Source organism: Haemaphysalis longicornis, unplaced genomic scaffold (assembly GCF_048455015.1).
Source record: "Haemaphysalis longicornis isolate Haplotype H1 unplaced genomic scaffold, Haemaphysalis longicornis Haplotype H1 scaffold_12, whole genome shotgun sequence".
In the NCBI taxonomy this organism is placed as follows: Eukaryota; Metazoa; Arthropoda; class Arachnida; order Ixodida; family Ixodidae; genus Haemaphysalis; species Haemaphysalis longicornis.
In genome coordinates this window covers 105615884-105629894 of record NW_027526225.1, presented here as the reverse complement: position 1 = coordinate 105629894, position 14011 = coordinate 105615884, and the positions used below count along the sequence as shown (strand labels likewise).

Genomic DNA, 14011 nt, shown 5'->3' with positions numbered 1-14011 from the left:
CGACAGCTGCGTCTGCTTTGAGGTAACGACCGTTTAAATCGTGTTTCCTTCAGTTTTTACGCTGAACGCCCAAGTTACATTCTAGGCTTGGTCATTCCGGCTACATCTCGAGGTTGAAACAGCCTGTTTTCGACCAAGCTTCACGAACGGCCATAAAGCTTTCTGTTGAATACTTTACGCCGGAAGGCTCGCCGTAGAATGGAAAGAAACCACGGGGCTGCGGGGCCAACGCGTTGCCTATTTTTGCATGCATATGACGTCAACGTGAACGCTCCACACCGAACGTTATAGCAGCTCGGGAAATGTCACTAGGTGAACAATGGCACCATTCTTCACCGATCTGCACGGCCGTGGTGTCCATCTGTGTGGAGAGGCGCCGCTCGGCATTAAAAACGACTAGCCTCGCGCGATACTACCGGTCGCGCTTTTTTTTTTTGCCGAGCTCAGCTTTTAAACGATGTAGCGGCCAGACACAAGAGCTAAGTTACGCCGCAAATAGAACAAATACCCTGTCTGCACACGTGCGTCTATCGAAGCGATGAAAGCTGGACTGGGGTCTTGAACTCATAGCACGCGCGGCTTTTACGGCGTTCGCTCGGAAAGCGGCCTCGTACGGTTCTTCAACGATTCAGTTCTTGCCGCTATCCGTCGACCTTGTTTGCAATTCAAGCGGTATTTTCTCGATCCCCGGTGCCGTAGACGTGCTTGCGCTTTGCCGAGCAACTTACGGCGATGCGGCAGCCGCCGCAGCAGCAGCACGGGCGAAACACCGGGAGCCTCGGGGTCTTCGGAGGAAGCACTCAGACTGCGCATGCTCGCCAGAACTAAAGCGCGCGCGCACCTTTCCCCGTCGTTGCGGCAAGGCCCGTCGCGAAATTATTACGGGTACATAATTCCCCCCGCGCGCCCAGGGGCGTTCAGAGCCCTTCCCCCACTCGCTCGAGGAGCGGAGTTCCGCGAAACCGACTGCTGGCGCGAGCTCGGGGCCCTTCGGCGCGCCACAGCTGCTTCGGCGCTCGTCACGTTCCCGACGCCAGGGCGCACGGCCGTGACGCTAGGCGATAGCGCCCGAGGCCCTGCGCTAAGCCGCCCGCAGCAGATATCCGCACCGGAAGGAGAGCAGCCTCTTTAATGCGGCGCGACGCAGGCTGGTTCTCTCTGAAAGCGCCCTTCAGCGCTCCGACGCTAAGCCGGAGGCCGTGCCGTGTGTGCGGCGACCCAACCCGACGCGACACGCCGTGAGGGATTCCTCTACCCGTCAGACATGAAGAGACTGAAGTCGATGATGGGCTTCGGGAAGAGGGGCAAGATGGTCGTGAACGATGAGTGTGCGCTGCCGGAGTCCGGACCTGTGACGTGCTACAAAGTGCTCAACGAGCCACCCCTGACGACGCGGCAGAACGGCTGGGTTGGAGATACGCGCAGACGATCTTCGACACAAGAGTAGGTGGCGCCATTTTTTTGAAGCAGAACGCTTGTGAGGACGCATTTTCGACTCGGAATGACGATAAGAAGAACTGCGTAACAGGGCTGGGTGCCGGATAGTGTGGTTTGAACCTAGGACCTAGGTGCGGTGATCGTCGTTGTCCAAAAAAAAAAAAAAAAAAAAAAGGTTTCTGGCAGTTCCTATTGGACACTGAGGTAAAGGATACCTGCGAATCGTTGCGCGGGTGTAGCTGTGACGTAGTTTGTTGGTGCCCCTTTCAAAGACTGAGGTAGCGCACTTTTGTAGCTATACAAACAGCTCGGACGGTATTAGTTACCGTCGATGTGAACACCCTTGCGAGCGTCTGATTGTGAGGAGTAATGGAACCTTGACCCAGTCAAAACGTTTTTTTCCAAGCTCCGCCCTCTGGCATAGTACGTATGTGATCTGACAGGAAGCGCCTGCAGGTAAATGATGGATGACGGAACGAGCAATGGAACACTAGAGGGGCGCTGTCCGGTATAGAAAGCTTTCTGTACAAGAGTCTCAGAGACACTGAGAAAAGGGCAGTAAGAACCGATTGTAATGGCAAAGCCCTCTACTGGCGGCAGAGTTAACGCGCGCAGAACCATTTCATATCATATAAGCAACAACCCTGAACTTGACCTCACAAGTTGGTTGCAACGCGGTGGAAGCTACGAAGAGTGCAGAGCGGTGTTCTTGCGCCGTGCCATATATCGCCCTCTTTGCAAGCTCTGTTCCTGCTTCCATCATTAAATTAGGTATCGTTGTTTATGCTCATGTAATGTAAGACCCACCAAGAGGGCTTAAAAGTGCCCTGAGAACAAAATGCAAATTTGTTTTAGTCAAAAGATTGAGTGTTCTAAAGTGCCCTTAGCACTTGTCCGGCAGCGAACAATGCTTTATTCGGTGAGAAATTAAACAATTTAAACCAAATTTTAATTCTCCCGCAGCATCGTGCGTTTCGTGACGTCATCGATGACGTATTCAGGGCGGGACTCTAAAACGAATATTAGCATGCTGACTGAGGCTGTGGTGAATGGCGGGAAGCTTCCTTTACCGTCGGTCTTAGTAGATGGCGCTTCAATACCGCTCAGGACCGCTGTCCGCACTGGCTTTGTTTTTGACCGGATTTGTACCGGGCATACTTTCGTTATGGTTGATAGGAATAGTTTCCTGAAACATTGGGTGTGCTCGGCAAGCAGGGTCACGGAAGTGGCAATTTCGCTTACGCCAATCGGCCAGTGTCGTGTCACACGAGCCCAACACCTTGAATGGTTGGCATAGCGCGCGGAGTGCACACTAGTGCTTTATGTTTACGTGTTAGTTTGTAACTTCCGTTATTTACCCCGCCCTTCTTACTGCCACGAAAACAATGTGCACTAAATTTAAGCGCAAATAGATCGTTATGACAGCCTATGATCCTTGTTTAATTTGCGTTTGGTTTGTCGGCCTCGGCCAGTCGCTACAAGCTGCCCATAAAACGTCACAAGTACCGTGCGGAAAAGTAGCTAGGGTGTCGCATGCCTATTCTCTGTTCCCCTCATCATATAGCTACATTTTATTGAAGTTCGCTTAAAAAAAGGATGTCAGTGTTATTCAAACGAGGCAATCTTTCGAATGAACCAATTTGATCTTCATGACACCTTTAATGTTGGTTGCTTTAGGCTCTTTGAACTTATTATTGCAATTTGTTTAGCTTTTTTTTTTTCTACTTTACGCCTCGGGAAAAGTGTCAGGCACTCTGTTCCGCTGGCGGAAAGTTAAAACCAATTCGCAAGAAATCGCGAAAGAGCCCAAAACAACCAACATTAAGCCCTCCTGGTCAGTCTTACATTACATCAGCATGACCAATGACGCCTAATAAGTGACTGCATCAAGGCACAGAGCGCGCAATCAGGCTAGTATATGGCGTTGCGCTGGAATACCACCGCTGCACTCTCCGTAGCTTCTGCCTTGATGCAACCAACGTGTGAAATGCATGTGCTTTTCACCGCATTTTATGTCGCGATCCCCCTATGACACCGTTTTCTGCAAGCAGCTGCGATGGGCGGACAGAGGACGGGACGTTGCCCATCATGAGCTTCCACCCTGTTGCAACCAACTTGTGAAATGTAGTAAAATAATCAGCTTTCCTCATGTGCTTTTCTCCGAATTTTGAGTCCTATCCCGGATGGAGCTATATGACACCGTTTTCTGATAAAAGTTGCGATGGGGGGGAACACAGGACGGGACGTCGCCCATCATGAGGACCACCCTTATATTTTGCCATCTCTTCACCTCTGCCACAGTGTACTAGAGGGTAGAGGTGCGAAGTGCGGGGAAAAAACCAATGGAGAGCGCGGGTTCCTTTTGAGATGAAAAAAAATTGCATGGAGCGCAGGCGTTCCTCACAGAACTCCGGCTGTAGCCAGCGCCACCTGGAAGGTTTTAAATTAAACTAAACAGTTATTTAACGGGTTTTACAAACTTTACAAACCGGGGTAATTGGAGATTAATGGGAGAGGCCTTTGCCCTGCAGTGGGCGTAGATAGGCTGGTGGTGATGATGATGATGATGACGACGATGATGATGACAAAACTTTATATCATAAGACATGATGATGATGACGATGATGATTGTTATTGGTTTCCCTTTTGTAGCGGGGTGATGACGTTATCTTACCAAAAAGGACTAATATACCTATGTTTTATACCCTTGGTTAAGAAATAAGATTATTTATGGCAATAAATAAGGACTAATTTAACAAACGAAACTTCCAAAACCAAGTGGTAAGCAGCGGCCGCCAGGGGCGCTGCTTACAACAGGAGTTCCTCAGCAGAAATTTTCATCGCAAAAGGGACCCCCCTAATCGGCCACGAGCGACACACATTTCTCTTCTAGTACACTGTACCTCTGCCGCACCGTCACACCTTCCGAGCTCCAGCGGAAAGGACTGAGGTCGTAGCAGCTGTATAGTCCGTACAGCCCGCGATATTTGAAAGGAAATGATATGAACTGTGACATGATTAAGAGCATTGTCCTAAATGGGAAGACTTGGTGGTACGTGTCGTTGTGCACTTCGTCGATGTGTTTAGGAGGTGAGAGAAGGGTGGAGTGGCCTCTGATAGAAATTTCGGAGACACAGATGCTAACATCAATGAGAGTCGTATTGACGCGTCTCTAACAAACTCTTCGTTGCGTCCTCGCTCTTGTGCTCGAAGTTAATTTGACGTCGAAAAACAGCAGACAGATAAACCACTTTCTGGGAATGCGGGGTACTAAACTCAGTGGAAGTTAAAAGGGCAGGCCTATAACTAGCTATTCGTTAGACAGAGCAGGCAGAGGAAGTAGATTTTGTGAATTAGGGATCTGGTTGACGCAGAAGAGCGATGCATAGCTGCTTGCATCGAGGTAAACGCTTTGGCATGATCACTTCAATACGTGCGCTTTCATTCGGGTTTCTTAGCAGACCTCAATAATATGAATATAATCCAATCGAATCAGGTCTTTTGCCATGAGCAGAGGCCCTGCCATTAAAACACGAGGATGTACAAAGTTTGGGATTTTGATTTCATAGTTCCCGCCTATGGTGCTTAACAAAGGTGATACAAAGCTGCGTCATCAAGCAAGGAACATTCATTCATTTTTTTACTCATAGTTATTAACGAGTTCACCGAAGAATTAGTGCGACATGCAGATAAATAATGGTTAGGGAAACTAAGGAGTTGCTTTTTACGACCTTATTACGTTCTCTTACCTTCGGCAGCATTTATTCCGCACAAAGGAGAGAGAGAGAGAGAGAGAGAGAGAGAGAGAGAGAGAGAGAGAGAGAGAGAGAGAGAGAGAGAGAGAGAGAGAGAGAGAGAGAGAGAGAGAGAGAGAGAGAGAGAGAGAGAGAGAGAGAGAGAGAGAGAGAGAGAGAGAGAGAGGGGGGGGGCTTTATTAGAGGAAAGCAGAGAGTTCGGCCGGCAATGTTAACGCCTACATGCTGATCTGCGGGGTGAGGAGGAGGGAATAAAGTTGCAAAAGGAAGTAAGGCGGAAAGAAAGAAGTAAATAGAAGAAGTAAAAGAAAGTTGGCAGCATGTGTATTGTGGACCGTCAGTGCGACACGTGGCAAGTCTGTAGACGGTTGCACAGAACAAGGATGTTCTGGTCCTATATCATCTCAGCGACACCAATGTAATTGAAGTATTAAAATAATGAGGTTTGCACTTTACGCTGAGAAGAGGGAAATGACAATGGTCCTAGAAGTGCTTTTAAAGTTACGATACTCTGGTTGAGGCACACTGGATCATCTATGCAAGGTCGTTTCCTGCTTGACTGTATGTACGGCACTCCACTAAAATATGCTCGACTATTTCCGGTGAACCGCAGTTGTCGCAATACGGGTTCGAGGTTAGGGCAAGGCAATACCGGTAGGTATTTGTGAGCACTACTTTGAGACGTAATCGATGGAACAAAGTGTCTAGCTGACGTGGAAGTCACTCCGGTAACCTCAGTGCCAAAGTAGGATCGACATGATGCAGGAATGGGTGCTGGTTTTCCGTGAGAGACCAGAAGGTGCTTCCTTCCCAGAAAACAAGCTTCTTTAGGAACCGTGCTTCGTGTTGAAAATGTTCCTCACGTTCAAAAGTCGTAATCCTCTCTTGCCAGCGTCGATAACATAACCGGCTTCCATTGTTTTCGACGATTCCTGTTTCTATTTATGCGTACGGGAGGCAGCTTCTACTCTTTCTTTTAAGCTTTTCAAGTAGCACCTGTGTGGCGGTGCATATTGCTAAGAGGCTGTTATACTAGTGTACTTGTGAAAGAAGCACGTGCTAGACACCGAATCATGCTTATGGGGCGGTATTATTGTGTTTGTCCATTTTGAAAATGTCCGTTTTGCGTCCGTTTTATCTAGACTTACTTCCAGTTGTAGGCGGACTCTTAGGTTGACATTTGCGAAACTGCTCCTGTAAGCATATTTTAAACGAACAAGCCTATTTTAAAGTAGCTTTTATAGGTTTATTATTCCTCAAAAGAACCAACAACAAGGCGACGAAAAATCGTCTGCTCCCAATCGTCTGCTCTCAGAAGCCGCGGCTCATAGATCCGCCAGGCTTGCATGACGTTACATCCGGGTGATCGCTTTTAGCCAATCAGGGCTTGCTCAAAACGGGCACTTTTGAAAACGAACACAAAACGGACAAAACACGAGAGGACCTCCCTAGTTCTGTAATAGAACCCCGTTGGAGATTGTGAAAGTTGCGTCGCTTGCAGTAGATAGAATTCCAGAATGGTGGGTCGCGCAGCCATAAGAGAGAGAGAGAAAAAAAAAAATGAAATGGCCCTCGCTGGGCCTGCTGTGGTGAATGATAAGTGGGTTGTATTTTTTGTAGAAAGGGTTTCGGAGCCGTGTCGGAAGGGGAAGGAAAGGAAAGTTACTGGAGAATGATTGCACCCTCTGCGCTTAAGTTACACGTTTTCGTTTAACATATTCCTTGTATTTTGTGAGTCATCGTTGCTGCTATCTTTTTCAACAACCTGTGCGCATCTGCAGCCGAGATCCCCGCAAGCGGACGGTTAATCTTCGGGCGAAGGCTCATTTCGGGTCGGAGGTACATAGCACAACCGATTTAAAACGACCCTCGCCATATGAATCCCATGACTGCGTATAGGCACTTATTTCAGTGTCCAAAAGCCGGTTTTACAACCAATGGGCTTGTTTAAAAAATCGTGACTGCGTCTTTTTTTTTTTTCAGTAGACTCCAAGAACTGCCCTTGTGAGCATGTGAAGGTAGTAGTGTATGTATACTTGCACGGTCTGATAGCCCATAGAGATAGTCGTAGTGTATGTATGTGTATGATAGTGTATGTAGTAGTACGTAGTGTATGTGTATGATAGTTGTAGTAGTGTAGAGATAGCACGTCTGTGTATGCGTCTGCAGAGAGAGAGAGAGAGAGAGAGAGAGAGAGAGAGAGAGAGAGAGAGAGAGAGAGAGAGAGAGAGAGAGAGAAGTGTGGTCTTCTGCGTTGATTAATTTCTGTGGAATTCTCGAAACGTATGATTGGGAAATCAAAACAAAACAAAAAGAAGATCGCTATTCACACGAAAAACGTACTTACTGCTACAATGAACGCTTTCATGATACAACAAACGCTCATTACAACACACCTTCATGACACTACGTAACGTCAAAGTTCGTCATACAGATCAAAGGGAACATCGATCTATCTGCAGACGAACGTGTAAGGTGAGAATAACATTGCTTAACATAGACAATATAACAAAAGTGAGTAGGAACAGTTTTTATGTGGAGAGCGTACTATGCAAATTGCACGGCGACACATTGCTGCCACTCCTGCCCAATGACGACATTCACGGGTTTTATGTGTGCGTCAGTATGCGTCATGTCGACGTCAGTGTGCGTAACGGTGTCGAATGACGTAATAAGCTGCGTCGGCAATATGATGAAAGCAGCAACATATGCAGAATACTACTGTAGACATCTAAATCCCTTCCAACGGAATGACGAAAGAAATATGCAATACATATCTATGGGAATGAATAGAAGCGCTCAACCATTCTTCCAGTGTCTGGACGGAGCAGAGGGGGTGAGCTGTTGAAAATATCAAAATCGGGGAATCGAAGTTTAAAGTTCTCTGCACCCCGAACAAGGTACAGTGCCTGTTACAGGAGGTGAAAATACGGAAATGGTCAAATTCTGTTGTGCTTTTGTGACGGGCTTATAGCTGGAGCTGCGAAGGAAGTTGAGCGTAGCTAACTTCCACGTATTTCCTTGAAGGGCTTATAAGATCATAGTTATCGGAGCAGAAAACTCAAAAAAGACACCGAAGAATCTTTTAATAGGTTCTGAATGCTAAAGCATTTATGTCCATTTGAACGCCTGAGACACTTTCCTTTCTCCCCGCATTCTCGAGGGACTTCGCCATCCTGCGTTCTGATACATTTAATTTGCAATCCTCGTTAACGCTTTCGAATAGCTTTGATCTGTCTCCTACGCGTTTCGCCGCTACTTGTTCCTTCCGCCGGTACTGTCGGAGGTGACGGAGATGGTGGAATTTCGTCGGCTGTGTGTTTGCTCGCTTGGGTGCCTTCTACCTTCCCCTTACCTCACCTTCCGTATACAGTGGACGGTTCCCTTTACTGCTTCTGAGTCTAGGCGCGTGCTATGAAGCGCTGTGAGCCATGAAACGCTTCAAGCGCACGTGATTTAGGAGCCGCTTCACTGTTCCGGACGCCAATGCTGGACGCTGGCTCTTCCGTTCAGTAGCTCATGAATTAAGGCAAACGTCTTAGATCTGTATGTTTTATGGAACGCCTTCCAGTAGAAAAAGACTACAGAGAAATTTTCTGCAACTTTGTCGTATTTTCGGGTATCGTGCACTCGTCTTGTCGTAATCTTGTCGTGTTGGGATTCTGGTGTTCTATCGTGTGTCGTATTCCTGTCCTGATTTTGATGTTCCGTCGTACCGAATTCCTGTCTTGTCATGATCCTGATTTTACATCAGTAGTTCCGCATGATTTGATTGTTATTGCTCATTGTTTAGAATAGCGTAAATGGCAGTTCTGTGTGACTACAGGAATGTTTGCCGTTGAGAAAATTGACTTTGTCGTTCCGACAGAAATGTGTGTCGTAACAACAGATGACTTCGCCCTAACAACAGGACTTCTGTTGTCACAACAAAGTTTTTTCCTCGCACGACCGGCATTTTTGTTAGGTTTTTGCGGTATTCATGTCGTAATGGTAGACTGGGCTGAGGTATATAAAATCATTGTGAGGTATAAAGTTGCCCACAAAATGGGAGCGCGAGCAGGGAAAGGGAAACAGCATTGCCCGAGCTGCGTGGGTCGCTACCACACGCGCAATATTAGCGCCTGGCGAGGGGAAGGTATCAACGGGCACCGAACAGGGGTCTTCTGGCGATGGCAAAAGAGAGGAACGAGCCTCTGTGGGTGCTGTCTAGGGGGCTGCTGAAACGGTGACGGGAGCGGTCGTGAAGTTTAACAGAATGTTCAGCAGTAGATCAACAGGAGCTCTAACTAGGCTTCGGCCTTCACATTCTTAAGAATAATCTAAGGATCCCCTTATTTTGTTTCGCTTGGCAATAATGACGCTTCAGGCGCGAAGGTTTAGACAGGGACGAAAGCTGGACACTTGGAATGTTGGCGCAGACTGCGTGCGGCTTAGCGTCGCTCTGTATAAGCTCAAATAAACGTTGAAGATAGGCTTTCCCCGTTCATATCAAGGTATTACTAATATCATAAAATGGCCCTCAAGACCTAACTATCCCAGTTGCTGAGATAAAATATCGTAGTTGATCGCATGAAACTCTTCTGAAGTATCTAGAGAAGGGGTGCCCGCAAATACATTTTAGAGCGCAGCTCTTAAGCGCCCGCTCCCGTGGTTTCGCGTCGTCAGTCGCCGTCGGCCTCGTCAGTCGCCGTCGGCCGTCGCCGTCGGCCTCGACTTCCCGAGACGCAGCAGCAATGCGCTATCGCTGAGGGGAGTGCAGTTCACGCTGTAGCTCACATTTTGCATTAGGGACTATCGTAATCGCCAGCCAGTTTTCTTTGCCAAGGGCAGTGCATAAGTGCCCATTCATTGCCTTCAGCAACGCCTTCTACAGCAATTATCATACTTTTTCATCATCATCATCATCAACAACAACAACAGCAACAACATCAACAGCCTATTTGTGTCCACTGCAGGACGAAGGCCATTGACCTCGACGCGTTTCTGTCCTGTGCTGCCCGTGTCCATTCCTTGCCTCCGAATTTTCTTATCTCATCTCTCCATCGAGTTAATGGCCTTCCTCTTCTTCTAGTCCCGTCTCGCAGTGTCCATTCTTTCGCCCTGGTGATCCACCTGTTGTCCGTTCGTCGCACCACATGGTCAGCCCAAATCCATCTCTTCTTCTTAACCTGGACTATGACATCATCTATCCGAGTTTGTTCCCTAATCCAGGTAGCTCGTTTTCTGTCCGCAATCGTTACTCCTAACATTATTCTCTCCATGGCATGCTGAGCGGACTTAAGCTTGCTTTCTAATTGTTTAGTAAGCCGCCGTATGTCATCACCGGCAGGACGCATTGGTTGAATACCTTTCTTTTTAGGAATAGAGGCAGTTTTTTTTTCAGTTTTCAGTAAACTTGAGTTGTACGGCATAACTAGGGCGACAACTCCTACTCCTACAAAGATTTTAATGAGATAATTTCACTTCACCGACAACTGCAGTAAACCCGATTTTACGAACCATGATTCTACTAATTTCTGGATTTTAGGAACAACCCCTGATTCTCTTACATTTATACATAGGGATTGATGTATTTGTGAACTGAATATTAAGGACAAACTGGCCCTCTAATCTCATTTCGCGACGCTTTTATTTACGGAGTAGGCAAGGAAAGCGGCGATTGGGAGGGGAGCGGGGGTGTATAAACTGCAACAGCAGGCGCGATCTTCGGGAGCTTTACACAAGCGTGGTTTAATTCCATCGGCCCTGACCTGCGGCTACGCAAGCGATGGTGCCAGCGCAGAGAATAACGCAACCGAGAGTATTGAGGATGCGGCATTTGGGAACCCCGTTGCAAGAACAGTGGATGTGTCGGAAGCTGGCGATACGGGCGCTGCCGATTGAGTGCCACAACTTGCCAAGCGACGGGTGTTGACTTCCTGCCGCGATGGGCCGGAACCTAGCTATCGCTGTCGTAATTATTGGAAGCTAGGAAGAGTGCGCGTCGTCTCAGTTTATCCTCCGCACCCCGAGTTGAAGTAACGTCTTTCTCGCTATACGTTCTTGCATTTGTACGAATTTTCTTGTTTTATGAAAGTTCTGGCGTTACCCCTCGACTTCGGAAGAATGTGTTCCATATTAACAACGGCACTGGCCGAGGCTTGATTTCAGGTACTCTTATATTTCTTTTATTCTGTTTATAATGTACGTTAAGGATTGGTCGCAACTTGAGTGCGCCAGGCAAATGTATGCACATTGGAATTTCTACTTTGTAAACGAACTTTTATTAACTGTACCACTGGTGAAATACTAATAGGCTGTCAATTATTCTATACAGATTGTTGATTGTTTTGCACTCAGCGACGAAAAATTGCATGCAACTTAGTACTTGCAAATAACTGTAACACTATCGCACATATTTTTTTCAGAGACAGTAAATTTAAATATAAAACCTAAATATCCCATCCAATTACTTTCATTTGGAAACAAAAATTTTTTGGTAGTATTTAAACGTTGAAAGCACCATTCATTTGTTATTGCGCATTTATCATCAGTCACTTAATCAGCTGTATCAAATCTTGGAAAATTTGTATGAAAATACCCTTATGCTTTTAAAATAGTTCAGAAGCAACCGATTCTCATTATTGCGTCTTCACGAAAAATTTCCTTATCTGTGACGATTTTCACCGACCTTATAATCGTATTATTGGTGAAGTCCTGCTGGTATTGCGTCGGAATCTTGGTTTTATAGGATTCACCACCTTCTTATTCTCGGGAAAATCCCACATCACAACCTATGCAATATTTAACAATTGCCTTACCACGACAACTTATTACCCCAGAGAAAAAAATAACTATGGTAAATGTTAGAATAGGCAGAATGTGAGCTAGTTGAATCATTAATGATTAAATACTGGTCAGTTATGGTAAATGTGTTTTAATTTTCTCCTCTGTTGACCTCTAAAACGATGTAAATTGTTACGCTGTTACCATTGACAAAAAAGTTTAATAATACAAATTTCCCCACCGCTAGAACGTTTTGTCTCCCAAAAAGTTACACTAAACTATAGGCTTAGTTTCCGCCCCGATTTCTCTTTGAAACGCTGCGAAAAGTGATATAGCAGACACTAGGCATTGAAGACAAAGTTTACAACACACTGATAGTTTTACTTCTGCAGAAAACTTATCGTTGATGGTTGCGATGTGCGGACCTGGTAGAAGGTTTTTCGGTGGTAATTATGCTACTCAGGTAGAAAATATTACATTACAATTCCGACGTATCCTTTAGTTTTATATATACGCACACTCATTGTGCATAACATCTGATGTTGTAATTGACGCCATTTGTTATATTTTACTAGCTACTTTTTTCTATGTTGATATAACTCGGAAGGAAGCGCTCCTGCCTCTTTTTACCCCTGGGTCTTCCTCCTGTAGGCTCTAACAATTTCAAATGGGAATATATACTAGGATTTGAGTCAATCTATATCGCTGATTCTGCGCCTATTTGACGAGAAATTAAAATCATATTAAGGCGCAGACGCCAACGTTAAGACGCCAACTGAACGCTGCTAATCTTGTTCCTTCCAACCTTCTGAAAATTCTGTGTTCCTCCATCCTCCTTGAAAGAGGAAATAAAAAAGTGGGGAAGTTGGCAACACGCGCTCTAGCAAAGCTACGGCAAGTTTAAACCAATATATAATAAAGAAACGGGGCTAAAAGCCAAATAATTTTTTGAGAGAGAGATACACGTTTATTTATCTTAAATGGAAAGGAGTAAGAGCGGAAGCGGTTAGCCTCCCAAGTCCACGAGTCTGCGAGCCCGCGCTGATTCCAGTGCCCGGTCGACCAGAGCTTGTTGTCGCTCCGGGGCCGAGCTGGTGAGCGCTGACTCCCACTGCTTAGGGGATGGGTTGGGGAGGGGTTTAGGGTTGTCTGGGCATGAGTGTACCACCGCTCTTCTCTTCCCCCTTCTCTCTTCCTATCCTTTGAAGCCCCAATCCCCTTCCCTGGACTGGGTCGTATGAGGGTGAACTCCCCGTCGAGTTCAACAATATCCCCAGGCCTTTTCTCTTCCCTCCTTTGTTAATAAATCACCACCACCACCACCACCAAGTGGTAGGTAGTGAGATGGAGGTTACAAGTGCGGCAGTCGTGTTGGAAGGGTGATGGAGAAATGCGGGAGAGAACCGTGCGGTTAAAGTAAGTACCGGTCTGTAAAGTTAATTTGCAGGGAATAACACGGCGAGTCTCTGTCTACGCGCAGATCACTGACTGACCACCGGCGGCCGCTGTTCGACCCGGAAGAGGAAGAGCGGGCGTCGGCCATCTGGTCGACGCCACAGCCTCGCTCTCCGGACCAGCACCCGGTTGTGATGGACCCCAAGGGGACGACGAACCACGAGGCGCACCTCGGTCGCCAGGAGCTGCGTTCGGAGCAGCCGCAGCAGCGTCACGAGGAGCAGCAGCGAGCCGCAGTGTGCGAGGTGGAGAGGGCGCAGAAGGCGGAGGAGGAGGCCCTCATATCGGAAGGCCACTTGCAGCCTCCAGCTGTCACGGCCACGGAGGAAGACGGTAAGGCGGCAGCGCACCTGGAGTCCCTCGGCAATTGCACGCTTCTTCTTCTGCGCGCATCTGGGCCGGGCCCTGTGCGGATTCTTTGGCTTGTTGTTCTCCTCGCGTTTATAGCGGCGCCGTCATGAAGCATGCGTCATCCTCGCTCAACGTCCGAGGCTTTGTGGTCAGTCCGTCTTCAGGCGGAATGACATAAATAACCCCAACTCACTCTCTGAAGGCCTGTGCGGGCGGCCATGGTCTCTTCGTTCTTGTCAGCCTTCTGC

General features: G+C 47.2%; 1 protein-coding gene across 4 annotated transcripts in view; it reads left to right on the top strand.

The window, feature by feature from the left end:
- LOC144163197 (ras and EF-hand domain-containing protein-like) overlaps positions 1 to 14011 on the top strand; it is a 98459-nt gene that overhangs the window by 70243 nt on the left and 14205 nt on the right. For all 4 annotated transcript variants that reach the window (XM_077694029.1, XM_077694030.1, XM_077694028.1 and 1 more), the window contains exon 10: positions 13438 to 13745. In XM_077694029.1, the coding sequence (XP_077550155.1) occupies positions 13438 to 13745 (308 nt within the window). The remainder of the gene's footprint in view (positions 1 to 13437; positions 13746 to 14011) is intronic.